Source organism: Chaetodon auriga, chromosome 3 (genome assembly GCF_051107435.1).
Source record: "Chaetodon auriga isolate fChaAug3 chromosome 3, fChaAug3.hap1, whole genome shotgun sequence".
NCBI classification, from domain to species: domain Eukaryota; kingdom Metazoa; phylum Chordata; class Actinopteri; order Chaetodontiformes; family Chaetodontidae; genus Chaetodon; species Chaetodon auriga.
Genome location: NC_135076.1, coordinates 29,328,403 through 29,352,402, shown reverse-complemented (window position 1 = coordinate 29,352,402; position 24,000 = coordinate 29,328,403). Strand labels below are relative to the sequence as shown.

Genomic DNA, 24,000 nt, shown 5'->3' with positions numbered 1-24,000 from the left:
GCAGCGCGAACAGATTCGCGCGAACAAAGCGGCGCTGAAGTCCGCCTTCTCTGCGAAGTGAACGCGCCCTGAGTTTCGTTTCCCAGGAACAAAAACCTGCAGCCACGAAAGTGTCTGTCAGACAGAAAGAGGAGGACGTGACTCAGAAGGTTTCCTCCTCACATTTTCTCTGGATTTAAAGTTAAAAATACTTTTCTTCTTCGAACTACAGTGTAGTGTTTGAATGTTGTTTAAATCGGACTCAAAATCCTCGCTCGTGCACACAGACTTGGCCAGTGAAGCCGACTCTGATCCTCAGCGTATGATTCAAGCTGGGTGAAACATTTAAACCCAAAATGCCGGAGTTGTCATGGCTGCAGCTGAAATGTGAAGGTGTTATTTTAACGCACTCATTATTTCAGATGGCTCTGAGTGTGGAGTAGCCATGAGTTTGTTCTTGGTGGTCGGTGCGGACACCTGGGGACACCTGGGGACACCTGGGGGCGTCGCTCTGCCGCCACCTGTCGGTCTCAGCTGATTACTGTTGCCGCTCACGTTGACGCTTCTGTTTCCGTGAAAAACGTTTCAAACTCTCATATTTCCTCTTTTTCTGCTGCTCACACAGTCAAACTGCTGATTTGCGCAGTTTGACCATTTATTTTGTTATTATTTGAATCTTTCAATGACTCTAATTTCGGCAAAACTCAGCGTCCACTTCCGTTTAAAAACTGTGCAGTTTACGTAACTTACGTACGAGCGAACATTTCCTGCGTATGCTGCTGTAGTTGGTAATGGCGGAACTCAAAGAGGCAGACGCTGCTCAGCTACACCAGGAGGACGTCGATATCAAACGTAAGTAAACTGCTCTGTTCTGCCGTTTGAACGCTGAGTCTGTGGCCGTAAAGTGGAGAATAAATCGTAGTTTAGTCACCGTCAGCGCTGCTCGGTGAATTCACGGACAATTTGAGTTTGTAACTGCTGAACTAAACGAGGGCCTCACCACGGAGCTCCGCCATAGGACCTAAATAGTCATCAACAACAGCGACAAAGGGGCTGGAGCTGAGCCCTGCTGACCCGCTGAGGTTAGCGGTCGCAGACATCGTCGCAGCTCCTGTCACAGGCTCTGCCAGGGCTCCGGATTCGGGTTGTGGCGTTAATCCAGTTTGGGATGACACGGTCTCATCACGGAGCTGCACTCCAGGACCGCACTGTGTGAGCGGTGAGATGTTCACGGAGCCGCTGGTCCGCAGGCGGTGATCACAGTTCAACAACAGAACAAAACACGGCTGAGCTGAGCTGGAGGATGGTGTCAGTCTGAAAGAGAGAGGAAGATGATGTGAGCCAGGGTGGAAAGTAACTGAGTACATTTACTCAGTACTTGAGGTGCGTGTACCGTACTGGAGTATTTCCACCTTTAAACAGCCTGTAGATGCGTTTCTAATCTGAATCAGTGAGGAAAGATCAAACTGAAGACTTTTTAGTGTCCAGTCACACATTTCTTTTCCCGCCGGAGGAGTTTAAACTGTTAAAACTGGACCTCTCTGTGAAGCTCACCAACAGAAAATCCTCACATTCAACAGTCACTTTGTACTGAGACCCAAAGTGCTGAAGATGATTTTGAGTCCTGATGCTTTGCTCCCACAGCTCCTCTTCAGCTCCTCTTCGTCTCCTGGAATAAAGCCGTTTCTGTTCGCGTCAGCCCTCAGCTGCGTCCCGCCTGCCTTCATGACTTCAAGGAGGAAATCCTCATGACTAAATTTACAGAACCGACAGATGTTTTCTGATTTTAAGAAAAGCTCTTTTGTAGAACGACGTGTGAAGCCTTCAGGTAGCAGCCGGCTTTCATTCGCTGCTCGCCGTCACCCATGTGGCTGAGAAACATCAGCTTTCATCAGCTGTGACTAATGGCCGTAAATGTCAGATGAAGCTCGTTCTGGTCGACGTGTTTCCTCAAAGCCGTTGTTTGTGTAAAGATAAAGAGCAGCACTGTGTTTGTCTCTGTTTTGATCTTTTCTGTGTCCCTTTCATGAAGCGTTTCATGACAAACTGGTTTTTTCTTTGAAGCCATCAGAGAAGCTCAGAGGTGTTTCTTTCCCCGCTGTCTGTGTGTGAAGGTGCAGATGGTGGAGACGCACCTTCGGCCGGCGGCCGGGCGGCAGAGGAGACGAGCGAAGCCGCTGCAGACGGCGACGCCAAGCCCTCAACCACAACCACCGGTGATTCATGAAGGCCGCCTCTGTTCGCTGATCAGCTGACCTCAGCGACGGCCGTCAGCTTCAGTCACACGTGTCTGACTTGAGTTCTTCTCACAGAATAACAGGTTTTCTCCTTTCTGCTCACAGAGAGACACGTCTCCATCCAGACTAAACTGGAGGGCCTGGAGACGCTGGTCGACCTCAATGGCGGTCAGTTCAGATCTTCTTCTTCTTCTTCACTTCTTCCCTTTCTGGTTTCTTATTGTTCTAAAAGACGACACAGAGGAGGAATTAGAGGCTTTTAGAGGGTTTAGTTGTTTAATCTGTTAGATCATTTCGATTCGATCGGTTAAGGAATTTCTCAAACAAAAATGGCAAAAATGAACCTGTTCAAGCTTCTCAGGGGACATTTTTGGAGCTCTTCATGTCTTCAGTGACAGCAAACCAAATATCTGAGTTTTGCTCAGACAGAAAAAGATGTTTGACTTTAGGAAACTGATGTATCTTCACGTTTTTTAATGTTTTTGAATCTGCGGATTAATCTGTACTGAAAATGACCGTTAGTGTTTCTCACTCATCAGCGGGACGGAAGTCGTGTCCTCTGTGTCCAGAGGAGAAGTTCAAAGCCTGCTACAGCCACAAGCTCCGCCGACACCTGCAGAACCTGCACTGGAAAGTCTACGTGGAGTTCGAAGGTAGGACGGTGGGACAGGGACACTCTGCTCTGCGGGTCTCAGACCATCAGTGAGGTCCAGCTCTGGTGCTGTGGATCAGGTCTGGCTCGCAGTCGGTGATGGATGAGGTGGAGGTGCAGACCAGTCAGGATCTTCATCACCAAACTGAGAAAAGCATTTCTTTGTGCAGGAGGACGTGTTGAAACAGGAAAGAGACTCAGACTGTTGACAAACCATCACTGCGTTCAGTTTTCTCCGCACTGGAACGAAGGAAAACAGGCCAAAAGTATGTGGACAGGGTGTCCAAATAATCTGGCCGAGCAGAAAACGTCCAGATTTTAAAAAATGCTGCTTTTAGTTGATTCATATTGTTGTAATTTGAATTCACTGAGACAAAACAAGCAGTTTTAAGACTCAATTTGTACTATTTTAGCTATGAGACCTGCTCCACATAACAAGAACAAGAGCGTCCACATACTTTTGGCCACATACATGTGGGCTGTTTGCACACGTTGGGAATCAGTGAAAAAGTAGACGAAGCTAAAAATGTTGATTTCCAGCCGCTGTGAAAACGTAGAAAAGGGTTTGAGAGTGACATGTTGTGCTGAAGCCTCAGTAAATCAGCTGAATGTGAAAGCACTCATTAATCCTAATCCCAGCAACATAATCTGACCTTCAACAGGCCAGAGGATGTGCATCTGCCACCTGCCCTGCAGACACCTGAAGCCCAGCCTCAGCGGAGACCAGGTGAGAAATGAAACACGCAAACTGCCAGCAGGTGAACTCACCTTCACGCGGCTTTGAGCAGCGTCAGCTCAGGTGGACGCGTTCATGTCGGCCGATAGTGAAGCTTCGCTTTCCGAGTCCTGTGAGTTCTGTCTGTGTGGCTGCAGCATCAGTAAATCATGTGTGATTGACTTCCAGACGTCCGGGAGACACGTGGCTCACTACCACTGCGTCGTGTGCTCCGTCACCATCGCCCGCAAGACGGACATGATCAGCCACCTGAAACGACACGTCAACAAAGGAGAGACTGAAGCCAGCTACTCCGGGAGCTCGGACGTCGCGTTCGAGGAGCCGGGTAATAAACGCCGCCTCCACCTCGACACACGGGCTCCGCCGGCGGGACGTGAGCCGTCAGTCCCTCATGAGGGTTCAGCTCTGAAGAAGCTGGATCCTGCACTAATGCAGCTTCATGCTGTCCCTGTTTGGACTGTGAACGCCTCAGAAGCTTCCCAACACATGATATCACAGCATGACATCGACTCCTCGGGCTGTGATGATGATGGTGATGATGATGATGATGTTTGTGTGTGGCTTCCTGTCTCTGCAGCTCCGTCTGGTCAGGCCTTTGAAATCATGAAGGAGCTGGGAACCAACGTCCAGCTCCTCCCGAACCACACCACCCCGCAGAAGAGCGACACCTACTTCAACCGCAAGATGAAGACCAACAGGTGAGCACACACCTGAGGCCGGGTCTTCAGCAGCTGCCAGCACATTTTTATGGTACAGTCACCTTCTGTGTGTGTGTGTGTCCGCATGCGTGTGTGTGTGCGTGTGTGTGTGCGTGTGCGCGTGTGCGTGTGTGTGTGCGTGCGTGTGTGTGTGTGTGTGTGTGTGTGTGTGCGTGCGTGTTTCAGGCAGCTGGTGTTTTGCTCGCTGGCTGTCCTGGTGGAGGAGAGGAACCCGCTCGAGTGTCTGGATGCTTTCGGGGCTACAGGTGAGCCCAGAATGATCCTGAAGCCCAGCATCTTTTTTTAATACAAAAAGCCCTAAAAGACCCAGATTCCAGCCCGTCATGTGACTGTTTGCTGGTTTTCTTTCTGATGTCTGGATGTTAGACCATAGCTCAGAACAAATAAGTCATTGAACATTGTCATATCAGATGGAACTTTTCATTATTTCCTGACGTTGTACAGAAGAGGAATAACTGATTCATCGAGATTATTTGTTGCAGCCGGTTTGAAGAAAGTCTTGAATGTGATGCTGAAAGACGAGTTAAGACTCGATCGTCAGGTTTAGTGACCTGTTCTCAGTTGAAGAAGCAGGAAGTCTGAACTGAAGTTGGAGGTATCGTTTGAGGAAACATAAAACCTCCATCCTGCGTCTGCTTCTCACTTCCTGTCTGTCTCTCAGGGATCATGGGCCTCCAGTGGGCGAAGCACCTTCGGAACGCCGTCAAAGTCACCATCACTGACATCAGCGAAACGTGCGTCAAGATGATCAAAGAGAACTGTGAGCTCAACCACATCCGGGTGGACGGAGGCTCACGAGGCCCCCGGGGGCCCGACGGGGCCGGCAGTGAAGTCAAGGGAGTGCCCATCGCGACGGTGGAGGTCGCAAAGATGGACGCCAACGTCATCATGCACCTACGGCCCTTTGATTACATGTAAGTAGGAAGACTTGATCAAGTCTGTAATCGATTCATCTGATTGGTCCGATTATTTAGAGTCTCTTTTTGAATACTTTCTGACACGGGATTGGCTGAAAAGAGTAAATACATCAAATAATCTGTTTCACACCGTTAATGAATTTCTTTAATGTTGAGAAATAACAAATGTTGCTCGTCTGTACGTCTGGATGCACGCAGGATTTTGAACTTCTGCAAAGTGAAATGCTCAAAGTGATCTGATTGGTCACTTTGTGAATCTTTCAGTCACCTGGATCCGTATGGGACGGCCGTGAACTACCTGGATGCTGCCTTCAGGAACGTCCGGAACCTGGGCATCGTCTCTGTGACGTCCACAGACACCGGCTCTCTGTACTCCAAGTCTCCCAACGTCACCCTGCGTCACTACGGCTGCCACATCGTACGCACCGAGTACTACAAGGAGCTGGCTGCACGCATGGTCGTCGCCACCGTGGCCAGGTAGACGCCGCGTCTTTGTCTGTCTGTGCTGACGTCACACTGAAAAGAGTCAACTGAATCCTGATGGCTTCCCGTCTGTCGCAGAGCGGCGGCGCGCTGTAACAAAGGCATCGAGGTGCTGCTGGCAGTGGCGCTGGAGCATTTTGTCCTGGTGGTGGTGAGGGTCCTCAGGGGCCCCACGCAGGCCGACGAGTCGGCCAAGAAGCTACGGAAGCTGGTCCACTGCCAGTGGTGTGAGGAGAGAGTCTTCCTCAAACAGGGAAACATGGTGGACGGTGAGTCTCCTCCTGTCTTACTGTTGCAGACCTGATGTGACGGTTCGGTTTGTCAACAACAGTCAAATATCTGTAGAAATACAGCGGATCAGACTGAGCTTCACTGAGCTTCAGCCTGTTCGCTGGATGTGAATCGAACCTTCCTGCAGCGTCTGGTGGCTTTGCTCTGTGAGCTGCAGGTGATTCTGCCTGTAAACCATGTTGTGTTTCCTCCAGACACGCTGCCCTGCAACTGTCATGGAAGTCTGCCAGGAAAGACGGCGGTGCAGCTGGGACCGTTATGGTAAACCTCTCAGCATCGATCTCTCGCTGTCTCACACACACACACACACACACACACACACACACACACACGCCTCACTCAGCTGCAGGACACGTTACTAAAGCTGCTGCTGCTTTAGCGCCACCTGGTGGTAACACCAGCTGTGGGTGTGAATGCCAGAAAAAGACCGTTGAGACATAAGCTGGACTTGAGATTCAGATTCAGGGTAGACTTACAGGCTCAAAGATGCATCGTGTCACTGCAGGTCCTCACAGGTGGAGTACAGTCACAGGTGTGTGTGTGTGTGTCCAGGTGTGGTCCACTGTTTAACACGGGCTTCCTGCGGAGGATGCTGTCGGCGGCGGTGCAGCACAGCATGGACGACATCCAGCCGCTGGTCAAAACTCTGATCTGCGAGTCCGAGTGCACCACCCTCAAGTCTTTAGTCCACGGATCGTTGGCTCTCACCAACCAAGGTAAACGTCCGACATCCCGTCGGTCATGTGACCCGTGACGGCGCTCGTGTTTCCTGAACATTCTGCTCTCTCTCTGCAGTAGAGTGTGGAGTCGTCATCAAGACCTTACAGAGCGGAGAGGAGTCGGGTCCTGCTGATCCGTCCGGTGAGTCGGCACAGAGATTCTGTGCTTGTTATCATTAGAACCAGCTGCTCTTGAGTCAATTCTCATTGGATAACAATGACCCAGGTGACTGTCAATCATCACATATACAGTCAATTTGCGTGTGGGGGGTGTCCACAGGATTCAGAGCCCACATATGACCCCAAACAGTGATGAGCAGACATCGAGAAGCAGCTCAATGAGACCTTTTACAGTTACTGCCTCCGTCCTCTAGAGGGCAGTGCAGCTCAGACAATTTAACACAGAGACGCTGCAGAGAAACACTGAAAGACTTTTTAAACCTCTGAAAGTCATGATTTTAACAACGGAAAACCTTCCCCCACCCTCTGTTTTCCACACCTGCTGCAGCTGCAGCGTCACAGCAGGTGAAGAAAACCCTTCAGGAGTTTCAAATAAAGCTACGTAGAAAGTTTGACCAAACAACACGAGTTTGTAACGATGGCGTCCCGCTGGGTGTCACAGGTTAATGAAACGTGTTTCCTCTTCGTTTAGTTGTCTGGTCAGATTTAATTTTTTCAGCGTTTGTGCAGGAAAGAGGAAGACGGGAGAAGACTCGGGGAACATCGTGAAGAAGCTGAAGTCTGACGCGTCTCTGGAACATCCGCCCTTCTACTACAGCATCCACCGCCACAGCATCAGAGGCATGAACATGCCCAAGTATGTGACCTCTGACCTCTTTTCCTCTGGGGGCGTAGCAGGTAGTGAACTGTCCAGGGAGTCAGCTGTGTTCTAGTGTCCCAGTGCCAAAACTCTTTCAGTGCACTGGAAAGTTCCCAGAGTTCACTGGAATGAGCCGGGAGCATCTTTGGTGGTTCATAAACTCGTTTTAGGGAAATTCCACTCAGTCTGGAAAATGGACAAAAGCAAACAGCTGCAGCTGGAGGAAGATGACCAAAAGCTGCAGTCGGCTGGACGAGCGTCCGGCAGCAGAGCTCACGTTCAAACCAGCAGTGAACGCTAACCGCTAACTGCTAACAGCTCAGCGTGTGTCACAGCTGATTGATCTTCGTCCTCTGACCTCCATTAGAACTCATCAGTGAGCCTCTCTTCACTCCTTCATCACCATGAACACACACTGTAGTTTATTCTGACTCAGTCACACACACAAACACTCACTGCAGCACCACGTGGATTCATCCGCTGCTGAAAATAGTCCCAACAGATGCCGTATTTCCTCCTGATTGACTGAGTGTGTCGACAGTCAGAATGAATAACTCCAGACTGACCCTTTAACAGATCTGAGAACAGACAGAAACCCTGCAGGAACATCTCATCTGTCTTCTTTATTCTCCTGCACAGGTTGAACAAGTTCCTCCAGTACCTGACGGAGGCCGGCTTCAGGGTGAGCCGGACCCACTTCGACCCGACGGGGGTTCGAACCGACGCCACGCTGAAGCAGTTTAAATCTGTACTCACCAAATACAGCGTGCCCACGTACACCAACGCCACCGCCACTCAGACGAGCGTGAGCACGGAGAAGACGGCCTGAGAGGAGGGTCGCCGTCAGTCTGCGCTCGGTCATTGGCCTCGTTTCTGCTCCACCGCCGCCTTTTCTGTAACCCACACAAAGTTCTGACTGCACTGACGTCTGAAGCAGACCTCGTTTTATCCTGACGTGCTTTCACTAGAACAAAGCAAAAACTTTTTAATCAAACCAAACCTGTTGAATAAAACTGCAAACCAAACTGACTCTGAGCCACTGATCCACTGCTTATTTATTTCATGTTTCTCTTCAAAGACTTTTTTCCTTTTCTACCTGTTTTATTGTGATTTTTTCTTTTTTGTCTTATAAAAACGTAATAAAAACTCTGCAAAGCCTGAATTTGCTGATTTCTCTTGTGTGTTGATGTCCTGTAATTCTTGGCGTGTCTGATGAGAGACAGAGACAGACATGTTCTTCAGCCTCTCGTTTCAAACAGTTCTAGTTCTACGCGTCCATCGTCCAGTTAAACCAGGAATATTCTGTTGTTTTAGCTGCATTAAGTGCAGAACGAGCAGTTCGAAAAGTCCTCAGTTTACAGACTGAGTGAAAATAAGAATCTGAAGAAAGATGATGACAGATGGCAGCGACCATACCTCCAGTTTCCTCCTGGTCGAAACCCATCGCCTCCAAACCGGATCATTTCAGAGTGCATCAAGTCCAGACTAGACCAGCAACAGTTTGTGCAGACTGGTTTCCACTCGCATGCTGCCATCAGCTCTGTGGGCCACATCAACAAAATCCCTCATGAGCCTCCAGCACTGAACACACTGACAAAGACCTCAAAGAGGAAAAGCTCCGAATCGTCTGTGCAAACATTTAAAATAAGGTGAAAATCAAAGTTTAGCATCGAGCCTCTTCCACCTGCTGCAGTTTCTCCTCTGACCACACCCACCAGTGACATCACCATGTCATGGCGTACACCTGAGAAGGTAAACCACTGGATGTCAGCAAAGACAAGATTTCCACCAGTTAATACTGTCTGACCTCAGTCCGCACCCAGCGCGCCCTGTGGGGACAAATACGGTGACGGCCCATCGGCTCGACGACGGAAACTGGAAACTTTCTGAAAACAAACGTGGTCACAAACGGTTCGAAGCTCAAATCATTCAGATCAATCAAAGGAAAAGCAGCAAATCAAACATCTGAGACGCTCAAACGTCAAAAGATTTCACAGAAAAAAATCACTGAAACCATTAAAACAAAGTTCATCAGTAAAAATCCTTTCAGCTGCATGAACTTTAAAACAGATTCTACAAACTGGTGACGTGTTGTCTGAAAGCGGTCAGATCCATGTTGTGAAGTGTGAAGTTCAGTTCTTCCTCTGATTGTAGTGCAGTAAACGCTGAATAAAGGGAGTAAATGTACTCAGTTACATCATCACTGGTAACTTGACTCTGAGTCTTTCTGTTTGTTTGTGTGCAGACAGCTGGAGCTCCATGTCGGTCTTCACGCTGAATCTTACTGTTCTGTGTTGATTGATGTTTTTCAGCTGATCAGCATCATTGATCACCATAAATTCAGCCTGGGCTGAACTCACGGAGCATCATGGGTGACTCTGTGGCGCCTGGAGGAAGAAAAGTGAGCTGGTTTTCCTGCGCGTCACTGAATGACACGGTGGTTCAGAGGAGGAGGAGGAGGAGCAGGAGCACGCCCTCCTCTTCCTCCTCCTCCTCCTCCTCCTCCCTGCTGCCACTGCGGACCGATGTGACGGTGTCAGTACCTGAGGACTGAAGCCCACCCGCGGACGTGTCGCAGCAGCAGCGCCATGGGGATCTCCGCGTCCAGTCTGCTGGACGAGACCAAATCCAACTACATCAAAGGTAAGAAGCTGCGCGTCCGCGTCCGCGTCCGCGCCCTGACGCGCCGCCGCGTCTCATCCAGCACCGAGGAGACGCGGCGGGTCGCCTCTGTTCATCTGTCTCAGGAAACTTCCGCCTCTCTGGCTCCGTGTTGTTCTGGAGCTTCGTGTCTGACTGCTGCTGATCAGTGGAAATCGATGAATCAGTCCCAGAAACGCGCGTTCTGCTTTGCGCCTCAGAGGAATCTGTTGGTTCCGCGTCTGTCCGGATCAAGCGGAGTCGGTGTCTCATTCATTTCACATGAAAAGTCATTTTCTCTGGAAATAAAACAGCTGATTCATTTCAGCGGAACTTGTTTGCAGAGATCTGGATTTCAGCCAGGCTCCTCGGAAACCCGTCAGTCTGGTTTTCTGCGTCTTTCCACTCAAATATTCTCCCAAATATTTTCCGCGCAGGTTTTCTGACAGGTAATAAAGTCACGAGGGGATTTAAAGCACTTTTCAGTGTCTTCAGGTCACTTACCTGCGGGCCTGATCAGGTCTTTCAGGTCCTGCAGGGGAAAGAAAAGCGAGACGGGAGAGAATACCAAGACCGGTTTTTTTTGTCTCGCGTGTCCTCGCTGCAGGGTGTGTCCATGGGTTCATATGTGGAGAGGACAAAAGATGCTTGTACTGTTCATTGTGTGAACGACACAGACAGGTGTCGATGCCAACAGGTGTTCACGCGGGGATGGTGGCCTGCATGTGCCAACATTAAGAGGCCGGATCACTCAGCGGGTTCAGAGGTTTTTGAGCAGAAAGTTGCTCCTCGTGAAGGTGATGTGGTCTGTCCTGCAGTTTGTGTCCTTCATGTGACCCAGGCTGAGCCTCAGTTTGACCCTCGGTGTGATCAGACGAGGCCACAGTTTGTGCAGCATCTCCTGTGTGCTGATCGAGTTCAGTGTCTCACAGGTTAATGTCTCCCAGCAATGTGTCTCCAACCATTTCTAACCACAAAAACACAGACCTGCTAATTCCATGCAAAAAAAAAAAAAAAATCAGAATAATTAAGACAGCACTTTTGTACTATTGCACAGTAGAAAATACATACATAGATTTAGTATTGCACAGGATAAGTTGCACAAATGTAAATATTATTACGTCTGATATTATTATTATGTGGACTAACGCGTGTGTAAACCTCCAGAGAGCTGTGAGAAAATGTTCATCACTGTCTTCTCGTTTTGTTTGACCAACTGTCCAAAACTCAAAGCGCTTATTTTTAGTCTAATAAGAAAAAGATCTTCACATCTGAGAATGTGGAAGGACCAAATGTTTGGAGGGATGGACGATGCGCTCACAGTGAAGTCTGTGTGTCTGCGGCTGAGCGTCGCCTTCAGCGCTCACCTGTGCTGACAGGTGACGTTCATGCATCTCTGCTGTTTTGTACAGATTTGGATGTAAATGAACATGTTTTCAGCTTCTGTTTCAAATCTTCCTCCTGACTGGAAGATGGACCAGTTTTGGCTGCTGTGTTCAGGGTTTGAGTGTTTCAAGTTCCACATTTGTAATATGACGTAACATTAATCTCATGAAGCTTCAGACAAACAAACAGATGCTCCAGTTCACAACATCTAGTCACTATGTGGGACACACTGTCTGCATCCAGCTGGAGTTACTTTGGTTCGTCTCCATCAGTGACCAGGCGGAGCGTTCGAGCGCTTCATTCATGGGTCTGTAGGAGCAGCTGTGCAGGGTGGAGGCCGCTGTTGGGCCGTTTCAGCTTCTTGGGTCACGTGAACAGCGGACGGGGTGGTGCTGGCTGGAGGCCGGCCGTTGTTCAAAGGTGAAAAGTCCGAGAGGGCAGAGAAAGAGGTGAAGCTCAAACAGGAGAGAGCAAAGAGAACCTGGCCGCAGCAGAATGTCTGGTGACAGGAAGCGTGAGCCGGCCCGGCGGCTCTGCTGGTGACGGCTCACCTTCAGACTCTCCTGGCTGCTGCCGGCCTCGTGTGAAGCAGCTCGAGGCCTCCGTCCGCAGACTCCGGGACACGGCTGCTTTCATGTTTTCCTCGTCAGTTTTTCCTGGCTGCCGTTGTGTGGAGGGCTCGCTCAGAGCAGCGACACCGCGCATCCAAAACACTCCTCGGTCTCAGTGTGCAGCAGTAAAGTGTGTGGAGAGGGTGGAGGGTGGAGGGTGGAGAGCTTGTTGGTGGTGGTTTACTGGGCTGGGTTGGATGAAGTGAGGCTGCTTGAGTCCAGATGATTCACGAGCTGATGTCAGTCCAGTTCGGGTGGAGGCTGATTCTCCACACTGAGGCTGTTTTTGGGCCTGATGTTCGGACCGTGTGATGCAGACACATAACTTTTCTTTTCGTTCTGACGGTCAGTATTTGACTTCTCTGTCGTCCTTGTTGTCAGACTGAGAGCAGCAACAATTCCAACAATATGGAATAATTCAGTATGAATGTGATGACTGTCTTTCTGTTTTGGTGAATCCAGTTCTGGTTCAGCTGAGCTCATCTGTGGATCCTGACACTTCTCATCTTGTGATCAGTTGATCATTGGTTGATCAAGAAAATAATCAGCAGATTATCTGATACTGAGATAAATCATAAGTTTCAGCCTTGATCACGATCAGTGGCTGATTGTCTCAGTCTTTATAAAAATGGAGGAGCCTCAGTTTTTCCAGAGCAGACATGGTGGACGGCCGTCGTGTTTTAACGTCACTTCCTCTGCGTGAATCACCATTTCACGTTTATTTGCACCAGGATGCATCAGTTTTTTGAAATGCTAAATAAAGATAAGAAATGGAATGAGAAGTCTTGGTGTGTGAACGTTTGCGTCGGGCGGATTTTTCCAGCTGAACAAACGCGCCTCTCTCTGCTCCGTCTTTGCTCTCTGCTGCCAGACATCAAACATGGCGGCTGCTGGACTCTCTTTAGTCAAACCAGGTTTGTCCCGTTTGGTTTCTGAAGAAACGAGAGAAATGGACGAAGCAGACGCAGAGCTGTGATTAAAACTGAACGTTTAGCTTCTGCTCGAGATGCCGATAACGAGGCTGCGGAGGCCGTTTTCCACTAATCGCTCCAGCGTGTGCGTGGAGCCTCGTGGATGTTTTCCAGGCTCTGTGAGGCCACCAACATGTGGATCCCTCAAAGAGAAATATTCCAAACCACAGCGCAGAGGTTATTTACAGCGCTGAGGTTTGTGACGGCTCTTTATCTGAGCGGTGACTCGTGTTTATCGTCCACAGTGAAGCTCAGCAGGAGGAACATCTGCTCTGCTGTACTCGACAGTTTGAGCTGTTAGCGTCTCGTCAGCTCGCAGAGACTCATGCAGGGACGGGGACCGAAGACCAAGCCTACAGCGGTGCTGGTTCCTGATTGGTCAGAACCGTTGCTGATGTCATTCATTCATTCATTCATTCGTTAACGTTCAGTTTTCCTGCTGCTAAACAAACTTCTTCCCCCGGCGTCCACGAAGAGAATCGTGTTAGTACGATGAATTTCCACTCAGGTGACAGAACAGCAGACAGGTTGAGTCGACATGAAGGAAAACAGGTGTCGAGCAGGTGTAGAACAGGTGACCCGCTGGAACAGGACATCATTTATTCACAGGGTTTTTCTTCCGCTGCTCAAACAAACCAGTTTTCCTCTAAACAGACTGAAGTTGTGTTTATATTCGCTGACTGAACCTCTTGGTTCGAATCCTCGATGTCTGACAGACTCGCTGAATGATTTCCTGTTTTCAGCTGTTTGTTTGCATCCATGTTTACGCGCCGTCAGTCTTCTTCTTCTCTGCTTTTGTGGTATCCTGGCTGAGAGCCGCCTGCTGATCGCTGGTGTTGACAGTGTGAACCCTCCGGCAGGACTGTGCAGCATCACCTGCATGTGAATGAACGTGGATCTTTGTGCACTATTAAAAATATCAGCTGTAGAAGAGGTCCGACTCGTTAGCGCTGCTGCGGCCGGCTGTGATGCTCTGATGGGTCCTGCTCGTCACTGTGAGTTCACTCTCAGTTTTACACCTGGTGTGTGTGAAGCCGTTAACTACCTGTGCACACCAGCGTTGGAGCCACTGCTGCTGTGCTGTGAGCTCCTGTCTTCAGTCTGAAGAAGCTGAAACTTCAGTCGATCAAACTGTCCTGCAGAGGCACATCAGTGTGTTTACAAGCCTCCAAAATGGCCTCAAACAGTGAAACGCCTCTTCAATCGAACAGTGGAAACACACCAGCGTTACGTCGTCTGTTAAAGTGTCACCCAAAAAACACTGTGTGTGTGTTTGTAATTAGAGTAGAAGACAGTTTGTTGCAGTGAAAGGCAGCCGTAGGTTGACTCTCATGGACGTGGCTGTAGCAGCTGTGGAGACTGTGGCGTTCCCGGCCTGCATTCTTCAGCTGTGTCACTCTGCCTCCAGCTGCCATGACACCATCCCTCAGATATTCAGAGGAGCTGAGAGTCTGCGAAACTTTCCCCCTTCTCATCTCAATGTGCTGCCCTCCACAAAGAGAGGAAACGGCTGCTCTGCTCAGACTCTCTGCTGGAGACCCACCTGTTGTTTACTCGAGCCGAGCTCCCACAGAATGCAAATACTGCAGAGTCTGCTGCCACGGAGAGCAGTTTTCACCCTGAAACCAGCCCAGAAACTGTGGATTTATGAGTCTGAATGAGAGGAAACGACTAGAAGAGAGACTGCAGCCTCATCACAGTGTGAAATCCAGTAAAAACCCAAATTATAAAAAAACCTCCTCAGTTAAAGGAATAGTTCAATGTTTCAGTAAAGACACTTTTTTGCTTGCATGTTCGACTGATAGAAATCTCATGTCTGTGTGTTGAGTAGCTGGAGTCAGGATGTGTTTAGCCTAGCTTAGCATAAAGACTGGCAGCAGAGGGAAACAGCTAGCCTCTAAAGCTTAATTAAGATGTCACATGCTGGAACTATTCCTTGATAAGCAGCAGTGTATCAACAGCGACGCTAGCTGTTTCCCCCTGCTTCCAGTCTTTATGCTAAGCTAGGCTAATCACGCCCCGCCTTCAGCTCTGACCTGAACTCTCAGACTGATTGAGGTCAGTTTTATAACCTGACTGTCAGACAGACGGCAGGTCATCGTACGTACATGTCGTCAGTGCAGCTCAGGGGTGAAGATGCTGTTCAGTGTATTTCATGTCAGCTGTCTTTCTGTGCTACATGGCCAAAAGTATGTGGACAGCTGAACATTGAAGCCCATACTGATGTGACTTTGACACAGCTGGCTTTGTGCTGCTGTATCAGCTTCCTCTCGTCAGTGTTTCCTGCAGATGTTGAACCTGCTGCAGAGATTTTCTCTCATTCAGGTCCAGCAGTGATGCTGGTGATCAGGTCTGACTCACAGTCAGTGCTCCAGTTCATGAGGGTGCTGGATGAGGTTGAGGTCAGGACTCTGTGGAGACCAGTCAGGTTCTTCCACATCAAACTGGGAGAGTCATTTCTTCATGCATGGGGCCACTGTCATGTAGAATCAGGAGAGACAAACTGCTGTCTAAAACATCATTGTAGGCTGCAGCATTCACTTTTCTCTTTATGAAACCTTGAGGTTTACAGCTGAGAGGTGTCGTCTATGCAGGTTACTGTGAGTGTGGAAACGAGGACTGGAGGCAGACATTCAGAGCTGGGCGTGAAGACCTTGACATTCTTACTGCACAGCCTCCAGGTATGATGGTATGAGAGCGTCAAACAGGCTCTGCAGCTCGTAGACTCGCTGACAGACAGTCGAATTTATTGTTTGAGTGGTGACGCCCCTCATTAATGAGGGCGTGAGAGTCGGCTGCAGAGACAGAGAGCATCGTTAGTGTCAGTGAAATCACACCAGGCCAGTCAAACCCGTCAGCTCTGTGAGGGATCTTCATTGATGTAACCTCCCCAGGTGCATCATTATTGACGATTGTTCTCCAAACGAGTCCTCGAAGACTCTTTTAACAGTCCAGATAAAAACATTCTGTCTGCTGCAGCAGAAAAACAGTTTTAAATTTGGATTTGTGGAACCTTCATGTTCCACAGAGGATGAACCCGCTGACTTCTGCTCTGTCGCCACCATCAGCGACAGATCTGGACAGCTGTTGGATGGACTGCCATGAAACGTGGTTGAGACGCTCATGCTCCGCTCAGGATGGACTGTGAGAACTTCATTGATCCTCTGACTTTTCTTCAGTGCCATCATCGGGCCAACCTGTTAATGTGATCAATACTTTGATTCATGACCAAATAGCTGCAGAACTAATGACATCAGCCCGTCAGCCTCCGCTGGACTGGTGGCTAATTAGCTAATCTTCATTCTAACACCGACATGCTAGCAGTGAGCTTGTTAGCTTGTTAGCACTTAGCTCAAAGCACCGCTGTGTCTAGCATGGCTGCAGACCGCCAGTCTTATTGTTTAATAAATAACTTTTGAACATTAATTAAAGATTGGTGACGACTCTTCTGTCGATCGACTCATCGACTGATTGATCAGCGATCTAAGCTTTTCGCTGTCTGTGTTGGAAACCGGGAGGCCAAAACACGAGCACACCCTCACATATCTGTCAGCCCCCTCCTCTTCACACACTCTCATTGTGTCTTCGTCTGACATGTCTCTGCTCTGCAGCGACTTGTTCGGACTGTCGGGTATTTCCTCCACAACACAAAGAGGACGTTAAGACGAGCAGCTGGACGGCACGACGTCCACATGTGGAACAAAAGGAGCCATTATTCCTTATCGTCCCTTTAACCTCTCTGGAAAACACTTTGGGTGTTTGTAAATGTCTTTTGTGTGGAGGTGTGGAGTTGATCTTCAAACACTTGGTCCTTTAAATGTCTCCACACACACAAAGACGGCGTCCGGCCTCAGGATCGTGTTTCCTCGCCGCGCAGACCTTCAGCAGCTCGCCGGTTCACTCTCTGAAGAGTAACTGCAGTTCGTCCTGTTGAGATTCCATCTTCATTTTGTGTATCAGTGTGTGAAGTGACTCGACTCTGTGTTTCTGTGTGAGTTGTGTTTGTGAGTGTGATGAGCTGTTGTCTGGCAGAGGTGCTGAGCCGACCACGTCAGACGTTCAGATTCACTGGATGGCGGCCTGAACAACAGCCGCCCTGATTCAGTCTACGGGCATTTCCTGTGCGCTCACTTCGGCTCAAAGGTCCACGTTTTATTTCATGGACGGGGTTCAGCTCTGTGGTACGAGCCCGTGGGAGACGTTCCATTCAGGTTTATTCCTCTGGGCAGGAAGTTTTAGTCCGTTTGTTTGTTGGCAGGACGACAGATTGAAGTGAAACGTGGAAAAGTCAAAGCTCAAGAAATCAGCTGTTAGAAGATAAAAGAAGAGATGACTGAAGGTGAGAGAAGATGTTTCTGAACGTTTCCATTAATAACTCGACATAATTAAATGACTGATCTGGTCCTTTACCCCAGGCTTGTCTGCCGCTGCTTTAAAACATGGAAACACGCTATCTTATTAAAATGAGCATTGAGGGTCGAGCATCCTCGTGCAGCTCTGAGCTCTCTCAGTGCTTCCTGCCTTCATCGATTCATCGGCCTCATTTTTCACTGTAGCTGAGATGATTTAAGGGAGGAGACGGACGAAACCTGTGAGAACTTGTCAGAACTCGTGTGTTTAAGTTGAAGGTGGAGGAGCAGGTCTCTCCACCCTCAGTCATAGCTCACATACCAACATATGTTTCAGTGAAGGGATGGGCTGTCCTGTTTGTCTTAACACTCACATGTCAGCATGTATGTTTAATGAGTCACTGTGATCATTGCTTCTGTTAGATCTCATCTAACTTTCCAACCACAGTCCAGTGACTGGATGTGAACATCGAGCACCTCCTGATCTGCTCCTTCGAGTGAAATCCTTTGCACACACCGCGGGATTATTCTGTCGGTTTACAGCCGAGATGCCACCGCAGTAACAGTGGCAGCTTTACTGACACTTAAGGATCAGCGCACAGGTGTGCAACAGGTGGAACATCCTGCACAGTCACATGCTGTCCTGCTGTATCATATCAATGCCGTCACAGCTGGAAGGATGTTCAACATGGAGGAGCTCAGAAAGGAGTTATGGTTCTCTGAGAATCCACGTCTCTGCAGGTCGACTCGCAGAAGGTGTTCGAACGACGCAGAGGAGCTGACGAAGCTGATTGGTCGAGCCCATGAGGCAGGTAGAAGCTGAGAAGGCGAGGTCACACGTATCGATTGTTTGGCCTGTTAAATATAAATCTGTTTTGGATGTCATGGCTGACTGGGCCCAGTTGGAGCGGGTGTGTTTCAGCTGGGAGATAAAAGCAGACAGCGCCACGGAGGGCGAGGTGTCATCATGAAAGAATGGGAAGCAGGGTGGTGCAGGGTGGTGCAGGGTGGTGCAGGATGGTGCAGGAGTAAGAATCATTGGCCTCTCATCTGAATGAAGTTCTTTTTCTCTGTTTTGCTTCCTTCCTGCACAGATTGCAGCATAAATTATCAAGACAAAGTGTTAATGATGGAGGCAGGTTTATATTTTGGAAGTCAGTGTTGTGGAGGTCAAAGTCCCTCGTGGCTCCAGATTGAATGATTATTTACACCTCAGCACTGTTGTAGCCTGGATGTCTGCAGCAGTGCATGCTGGGATAGGCTCCTGCTCAGGGCACAGCTGGTGGGTGGATGCAGTGCTTTAGGTTCTGCTTCATGCTGTGGTCACTGCGGTCAGATATGATCGTGGTCAGGTGGGTAAACAAAGCCCTGCTCCTGTCTGAAAGGTCTCAAAGATCCACTCAGACATTCAGCGTCCAACCAAACTCTCACAACGTGCACGTTCTAGTTAATAATAAAACAATCCTGAAGCCCAGAAGAGCAGCTTTTATGTGGTGGAAGTCTTTGGGTGAGCTGGCAGGTTCAGACAAAGAGCGGCTGAGCAGCTTTCACGAGACTCAGTTTTCACCATCTTGGACAAAAACATGCAGTTCACACGTTACGCGCAGTGTTTACAGGCTGGAACGCCCTCCAGTAATAACAAGACAACTGTGGAGACAGTCGTTCGAACTGCGAGCAGAATGTCATCAGCGTAATGAGAGCGTGCGGTTGACGTGGCCCCACCTTTAAATAACCACGTTATTATTGTAAACACGCTGGTGTTGGCAGGACTCGGGTCACTGCAGCGTCTGGATGTGACGGGATGTTTCCGGGCGAAGTCTGTCTGCTGTGCTGAATTTGCTCCACATGAGCCAATTATATTTTTATGACGCTTTTGTCTCTTCTGTTCTGCTCTGTTTACTGTGATGGCTTCACCATCTGCGTCCACCGCTCTGCACAGTGTCTTCATTTTAATTGAACGTTTTCAGGCCTGCAGCTGACGGCGTCACACAAACACTGACTCATAAGAAATGCACCTGAAAAAGCACACAAACAGCATCTGTGAGAGATCTGTGATTCTTTGAATGAGTTGAATCAACTGGTGTTTGTAAAACATCAAGTTGTCCAATGGGTAGAGACGGGGGCGGGACCACGTATTTTAATTTGAAGTGACGTCGTCTGTTGGGCTGGAATGCATTAAATAAACTGAGGGTGGAGATGGTTTGCTTAAGCAGCCGCCGAGCGCTCAGTTAAATCAGCCCTGCACAGCGTGAACCAGGATGAACTGAGAGGAGGAAGCACTGAAGTTCCTCCTCAGGCTGAATGTCAATTAGAACAGAGAGCGTATGTCTGTCACGGCTGCCGACCAGAGCAGACCAGCCGGCAGTGTCTGAGAGATGAACCCTGCAGCGTTTACGATGCCTGAGTCACTCACAGCTTTATTGGAAAAAGGTTCACCTCCAACCTGACGGGATGCTGCGGTGCAGAAGTAGGACAGCAGGCTGCAGCTTTCATGCGTTACATAAGCAGAGTGTTTGTTTCAGAGTCTGTGGAGGACGGGGGGGGGTTGAATGGATTCCTCCTCCTCCTTTTCTCCGTAATGTTTTTACTGTATCAGCACTCAGCGAGCTCTTCCAGAACGTGTTGCAGCGCCGCCTGCTGATCCAAACCAGCAGCAGGACTGGAAATGTAGAGATTCATTGAGAAGGCTTTAATGTTCCGGCTCAGACCGTCTGTCTGTCAGACACGTCAGCAAAGCGTTTGGACTCTCGTCCCTAGTGGAAGTCTGTGGTTCAGGTCTCGTCTTCTGGTCCAGACCTTTGGGCAGACAGATCGACCAAACTGTGACCTCTGGGTGAAAACGGTCTCAAATGAAACATCGTTGATGGACAGGAGGTGGAAAGCGTCCTCGTGTGGGAGCAGGATGTCCTCTGATTAGCTGATCGGTGGATCGGCCTCGTCGGGAAGCGAACCTGTAACACGCCGCATTGTTTAGGACCGAGGAAAAAACAAGGAGGTCCCCTGAGATCCTCCATCACCAGCTTCAAACTGATGAAGAACCAGCCTCTGCCTCACTCACACTGCCAACAACAATCCCTTAAATACTTCAGTTAATCCCCAGAAACACATCAAACACGTCGTCTGCATGTGACCAAATGTTTGGTGAAAACAAACATCTGAAAAACCAGCAGCTCAGATTTAAAAAACGAGAAGATGGGAATTTCCTTCAGGGCTCAGAAACACATTAAGGGATTATTAGTCAGCCTTCAGGTATTTCACAGGCTCAGCCCAGATCTGGGTAAGAAACTAATGGACTGTAATGTATTAATGCCTTTTTAAAGGATTTTCTGGGCTGAGTAAAGACTTTTTAAGGACTTTAAGTGTACAGGGCAACATTTACCAAGCAGCATGAAGCCCACCCCTGAATTAACCTGCTTAAACTGCAGATGACTCAGTAGAAATATCTGTACTGTCAATGCATTACAGAGCGTTCATTTATCTGTTTATTCTGCCGTTAAAATCCAGTTAAAATACCTTAATTACATCAGCCCTGAGGGGTGAATGAATGTAGTTTTCGGGTAAAAATTAAGGGATTTGGTTTGATATTGACAACATATTTCACCTCCCTGCTTTAATGAGTTTATGGTTTCATTTACCTTTTAATCATCCTTTTGAAAATCCAACCAAACTATCTGACTGTGTAACGATGCATTATGATCCCCAAAAAGTCATCTAACACCTTTATTTGCAGGTAAAATGTGAAGGTGAGAAGGGTTTGATCATCACTGATAACATGGGAAACGCTGCAGAAAAACACACAGATTTTCATTGTCCTGAAAACGTCTTCGGCCCAGTCGCACGGCCTGATGGAGCCTGTTCCATAGCCATGTGCTGCCGTCAGCCCCGCTGTAAAACATCCTGCCGCTTCCCAGAGAGATAATGACAGAGCCATCGACCCGCCGTTAGCACCGTTAAGTGGAGGATGTGTCACTGGAAATCAGCTCTAACAGTTTGTGGATATTGAGCAGTTAAGTCTGGGTAAATACTCACTGAATGTTTTCCCTTGGCCGGTGATGTGGTCTGCAGCCGTGCAGAAGAAAATGGGAGAAGTGGGAGAACTTGTCCAGTGACTCTGACAAACTTCACTCTGTCTGCTTTGCTTTGTTTTTCCTAAGAAACCGAATCCCTCCGCGCCGGGAACCCGGCCGGTCGAGGAGGGATGGAGTGAAACCGGAGAGCTTTTCCTTTTCTCTCAGTAATCATGAGATTGTGCTGCCAGCAGTCGCAGGCTGACAAACCGCAGCAGCGACTGAGGAGGGAGCGCCGAGTGAAAGGGATCTGCTTGATGCCGAGCAGGGCGAGCGGCCCCGGAGACTCGGGCAGAGCCGCGGAGTCTGATTGGACGGCAGTTACTCATACGATCAGAGGCGACACCAGCAGCCTCAGTGACCCGAGTGCCGCGCGGCGCGGAGATCGCCTCGGCTACAGGGTGATATCATCTGCTGTTTGTTATCCAGGCTGGACGAGGACTGTGGCGTGTCTCAGCGCGCAGGATGAGATGGAAACCGAGTGGAAAGATGAGCTCAGGTTCTGCTTTCTGGAGAAACTCAGTGGTGTGTGAAGGTTTTTGGCAGACAGCATCGCAGACGACCACAGCTGACAAGTTCAGCGTCACGTGGTTCTTTTCACGCAAGTGAATCTCACAGTTCAACATTTTGAGAAACGCTCAGACAGAAACAGCCAGATGGATGTCAGCCTCACGACTGTGTGGTTAGCCTAGCTTAGCATAAAGACAGGCAGCAGTTCAAGGCCCACAGTCCTCTCCTGTGATGTGCTGCAAGTGCGACACCACACGCGTCTGCATGGGTCCTCCAAACATTTGGGTGAGAGGAAGAGCAGAATTACGTTTCCGTCGTCACCACATGCAGTTCAGGTGATGTTACAGTGAGATCTGGACCTTCAGGGGTTTGTTTTGTCCGACCAACAGTCTTAAACTAAAGTCACGTAGCAAAGAAATGAAACAGAGAAAAGCAGAAATCCTCCGACTGGAGAAGCTGGATCCAGAGGACTCAAAGCAAATGTTTTCCTCTGAGGAGGCTGAGAAACACTGAACGGTGACACAGGGAGGAGCCACCTTAACATGCTGGAGACCCCGAGCTCTGCTTCTTCCCCAGTGTTCCTCGTTCGGTTCCGTTCAGTGAAAACAGACAAACGGCAGAAATCTCTCCTGCTGTAATGACGGCTGAGCGCACGGCTGTCTGCTCTTCTGTCCGTCCAACATGTGGTTTTACTCTCTGAATACTGGCCGTCGTCTTGGTGTCGAGCACTTTCCCTCCCGGTCGCCTGTCAATCACGTCCATGTTTGACTGACTGTGTGTCGACGGCCTTGTTTGGTTTGTGAGTCTCTGTGTTTGAGAAGGCTTCAAACTGGACCTCCTGAGCTGTCGCTGCTTTTACAGTGTTATTTGTTTTCCTCATTTCCCAGTCAAACCAGTTTTCTCTGCGTCTCCCCGCAGGCCAGGCCGAGGCCGAGCTGAAGGAGTTCAGTCCGTACTACAGGAAGCAGTTCTCCGTGGCTCACTTCTCCCAGGTCGAGGATGATCTGGAGCAGCACAAAGAGAAGATCACACAGCTGCTCAGACAGCGGGTACGTTTGTGTGTGTGTGTGTGTGTGTGTGTGTGTGTGTGCGCGCACGCCATGTTGTGGGGACATAAATCTGTTTAAACAGTCACATTGTGGGGAGGGTTAGGATGTAGGCTGGCATTAAGATTAGTTTAAGCTTAGGTTTAGGTTTAGGTTTAGGTTAGTTTCAGGGTTCGGTTTAGGCAGCAGCGGTGTTGGTTCAGGTTTGGGAAATGACTGTAAGTCTATGTGACGTCCCCGTAGGAGGCTCCTGAGGAGGCCGAGGTGCTGTATGAGGAAGGCGTCCTTTTCTTTGACGAGACCAGGAAGTGGAGGGACAGGTACGTGGTGGTGCGAGCAAACTACTGCCTGGAGTGTCACGACGGCCTGGAGGTGAGCGCGACCACGACACCAAACCTAACCGTCACTGTGACTCTTCACTGGCTCCGGGACTCAAAGACGCCCTCGTCTGTCTTTTTCTTTTCCGTCTCTCGTCTCTCGTCAGACCTTTGTCAAAGGAATTCCTCCCCGCCAGAAGCTTCTGCCTACAGGGGGCAGCGTCCTCACCACAGAGGAGACGTACATGGCGATGGTGGACAAGTGTTTCCCCGACGACAGCAGTGAGTAAAACAGCTCCTCAGAATGATGTAATACTCTGTAATACTTCTGCAGACTGAGTGCTGGTACTTTGATACTTGAAGTGTGTTTTGCTGATAATACTTTTCTTGAGTAACGTGTTGAGTTCAGGACGTGTGTTTCGAGTGTTTGCACACTGTTTCTTCTGCTCTGACTGTGTTTCCGTCCATCACCTGGTTATCAGGATGATCTCAGCCTGTTTTCAACGCCGCTGACTGAACCGTGACTCTGCAGCGACGAGCTCCTGACGTC

The 24,000-nt window shown here is 49.2% G+C and overlaps 2 protein-coding genes across 2 annotated transcripts in view; both read left to right on the top strand.

Moving 5' to 3' along the window:
* The first annotated feature begins 736 nt into the window (after positions 1 to 736).
* trmt1l (tRNA methyltransferase 1-like) lies at positions 737 to 8,715 on the top strand. Its single transcript, XM_076726785.1, has 16 exons — positions 737 to 831; positions 2,094 to 2,195; positions 2,322 to 2,384; positions 2,756 to 2,869; positions 3,531 to 3,595; positions 3,773 to 3,929; positions 4,182 to 4,302; positions 4,489 to 4,568; positions 4,985 to 5,237; positions 5,505 to 5,717; positions 5,802 to 5,992; positions 6,209 to 6,275; positions 6,567 to 6,730; positions 6,810 to 6,875; positions 7,424 to 7,550; positions 8,193 to 8,715. The coding sequence occupies exons 1-16, from the start codon at positions 771 to 773 to the stop codon at positions 8,380 to 8,382; spliced, it is 2,034 nt and encodes a 677-aa protein (XP_076582900.1). The 5' UTR covers positions 737 to 770; the 3' UTR covers positions 8,383 to 8,715.
* A 1,353-nt stretch (positions 8,716 to 10,068) lies between these two features.
* LOC143318441 (protein Niban 1-like) overlaps positions 10,069 to 24,000 on the top strand; it is a 23,778-nt gene continuing 9,846 nt past the window's right edge. Inside the window, exons 1-4 of the mRNA XM_076726782.1 lie at positions 10,069 to 10,196; positions 23,006 to 23,136; positions 23,377 to 23,505; positions 23,618 to 23,732. Of these exons, the coding sequence (XP_076582897.1) occupies positions 10,142 to 10,196; positions 23,006 to 23,136; positions 23,377 to 23,505; positions 23,618 to 23,732 (430 nt within the window). The 5' untranslated portion in view covers positions 10,069 to 10,141. The remainder of the gene's footprint in view (positions 10,197 to 23,005; positions 23,137 to 23,376; positions 23,506 to 23,617; positions 23,733 to 24,000) is intronic.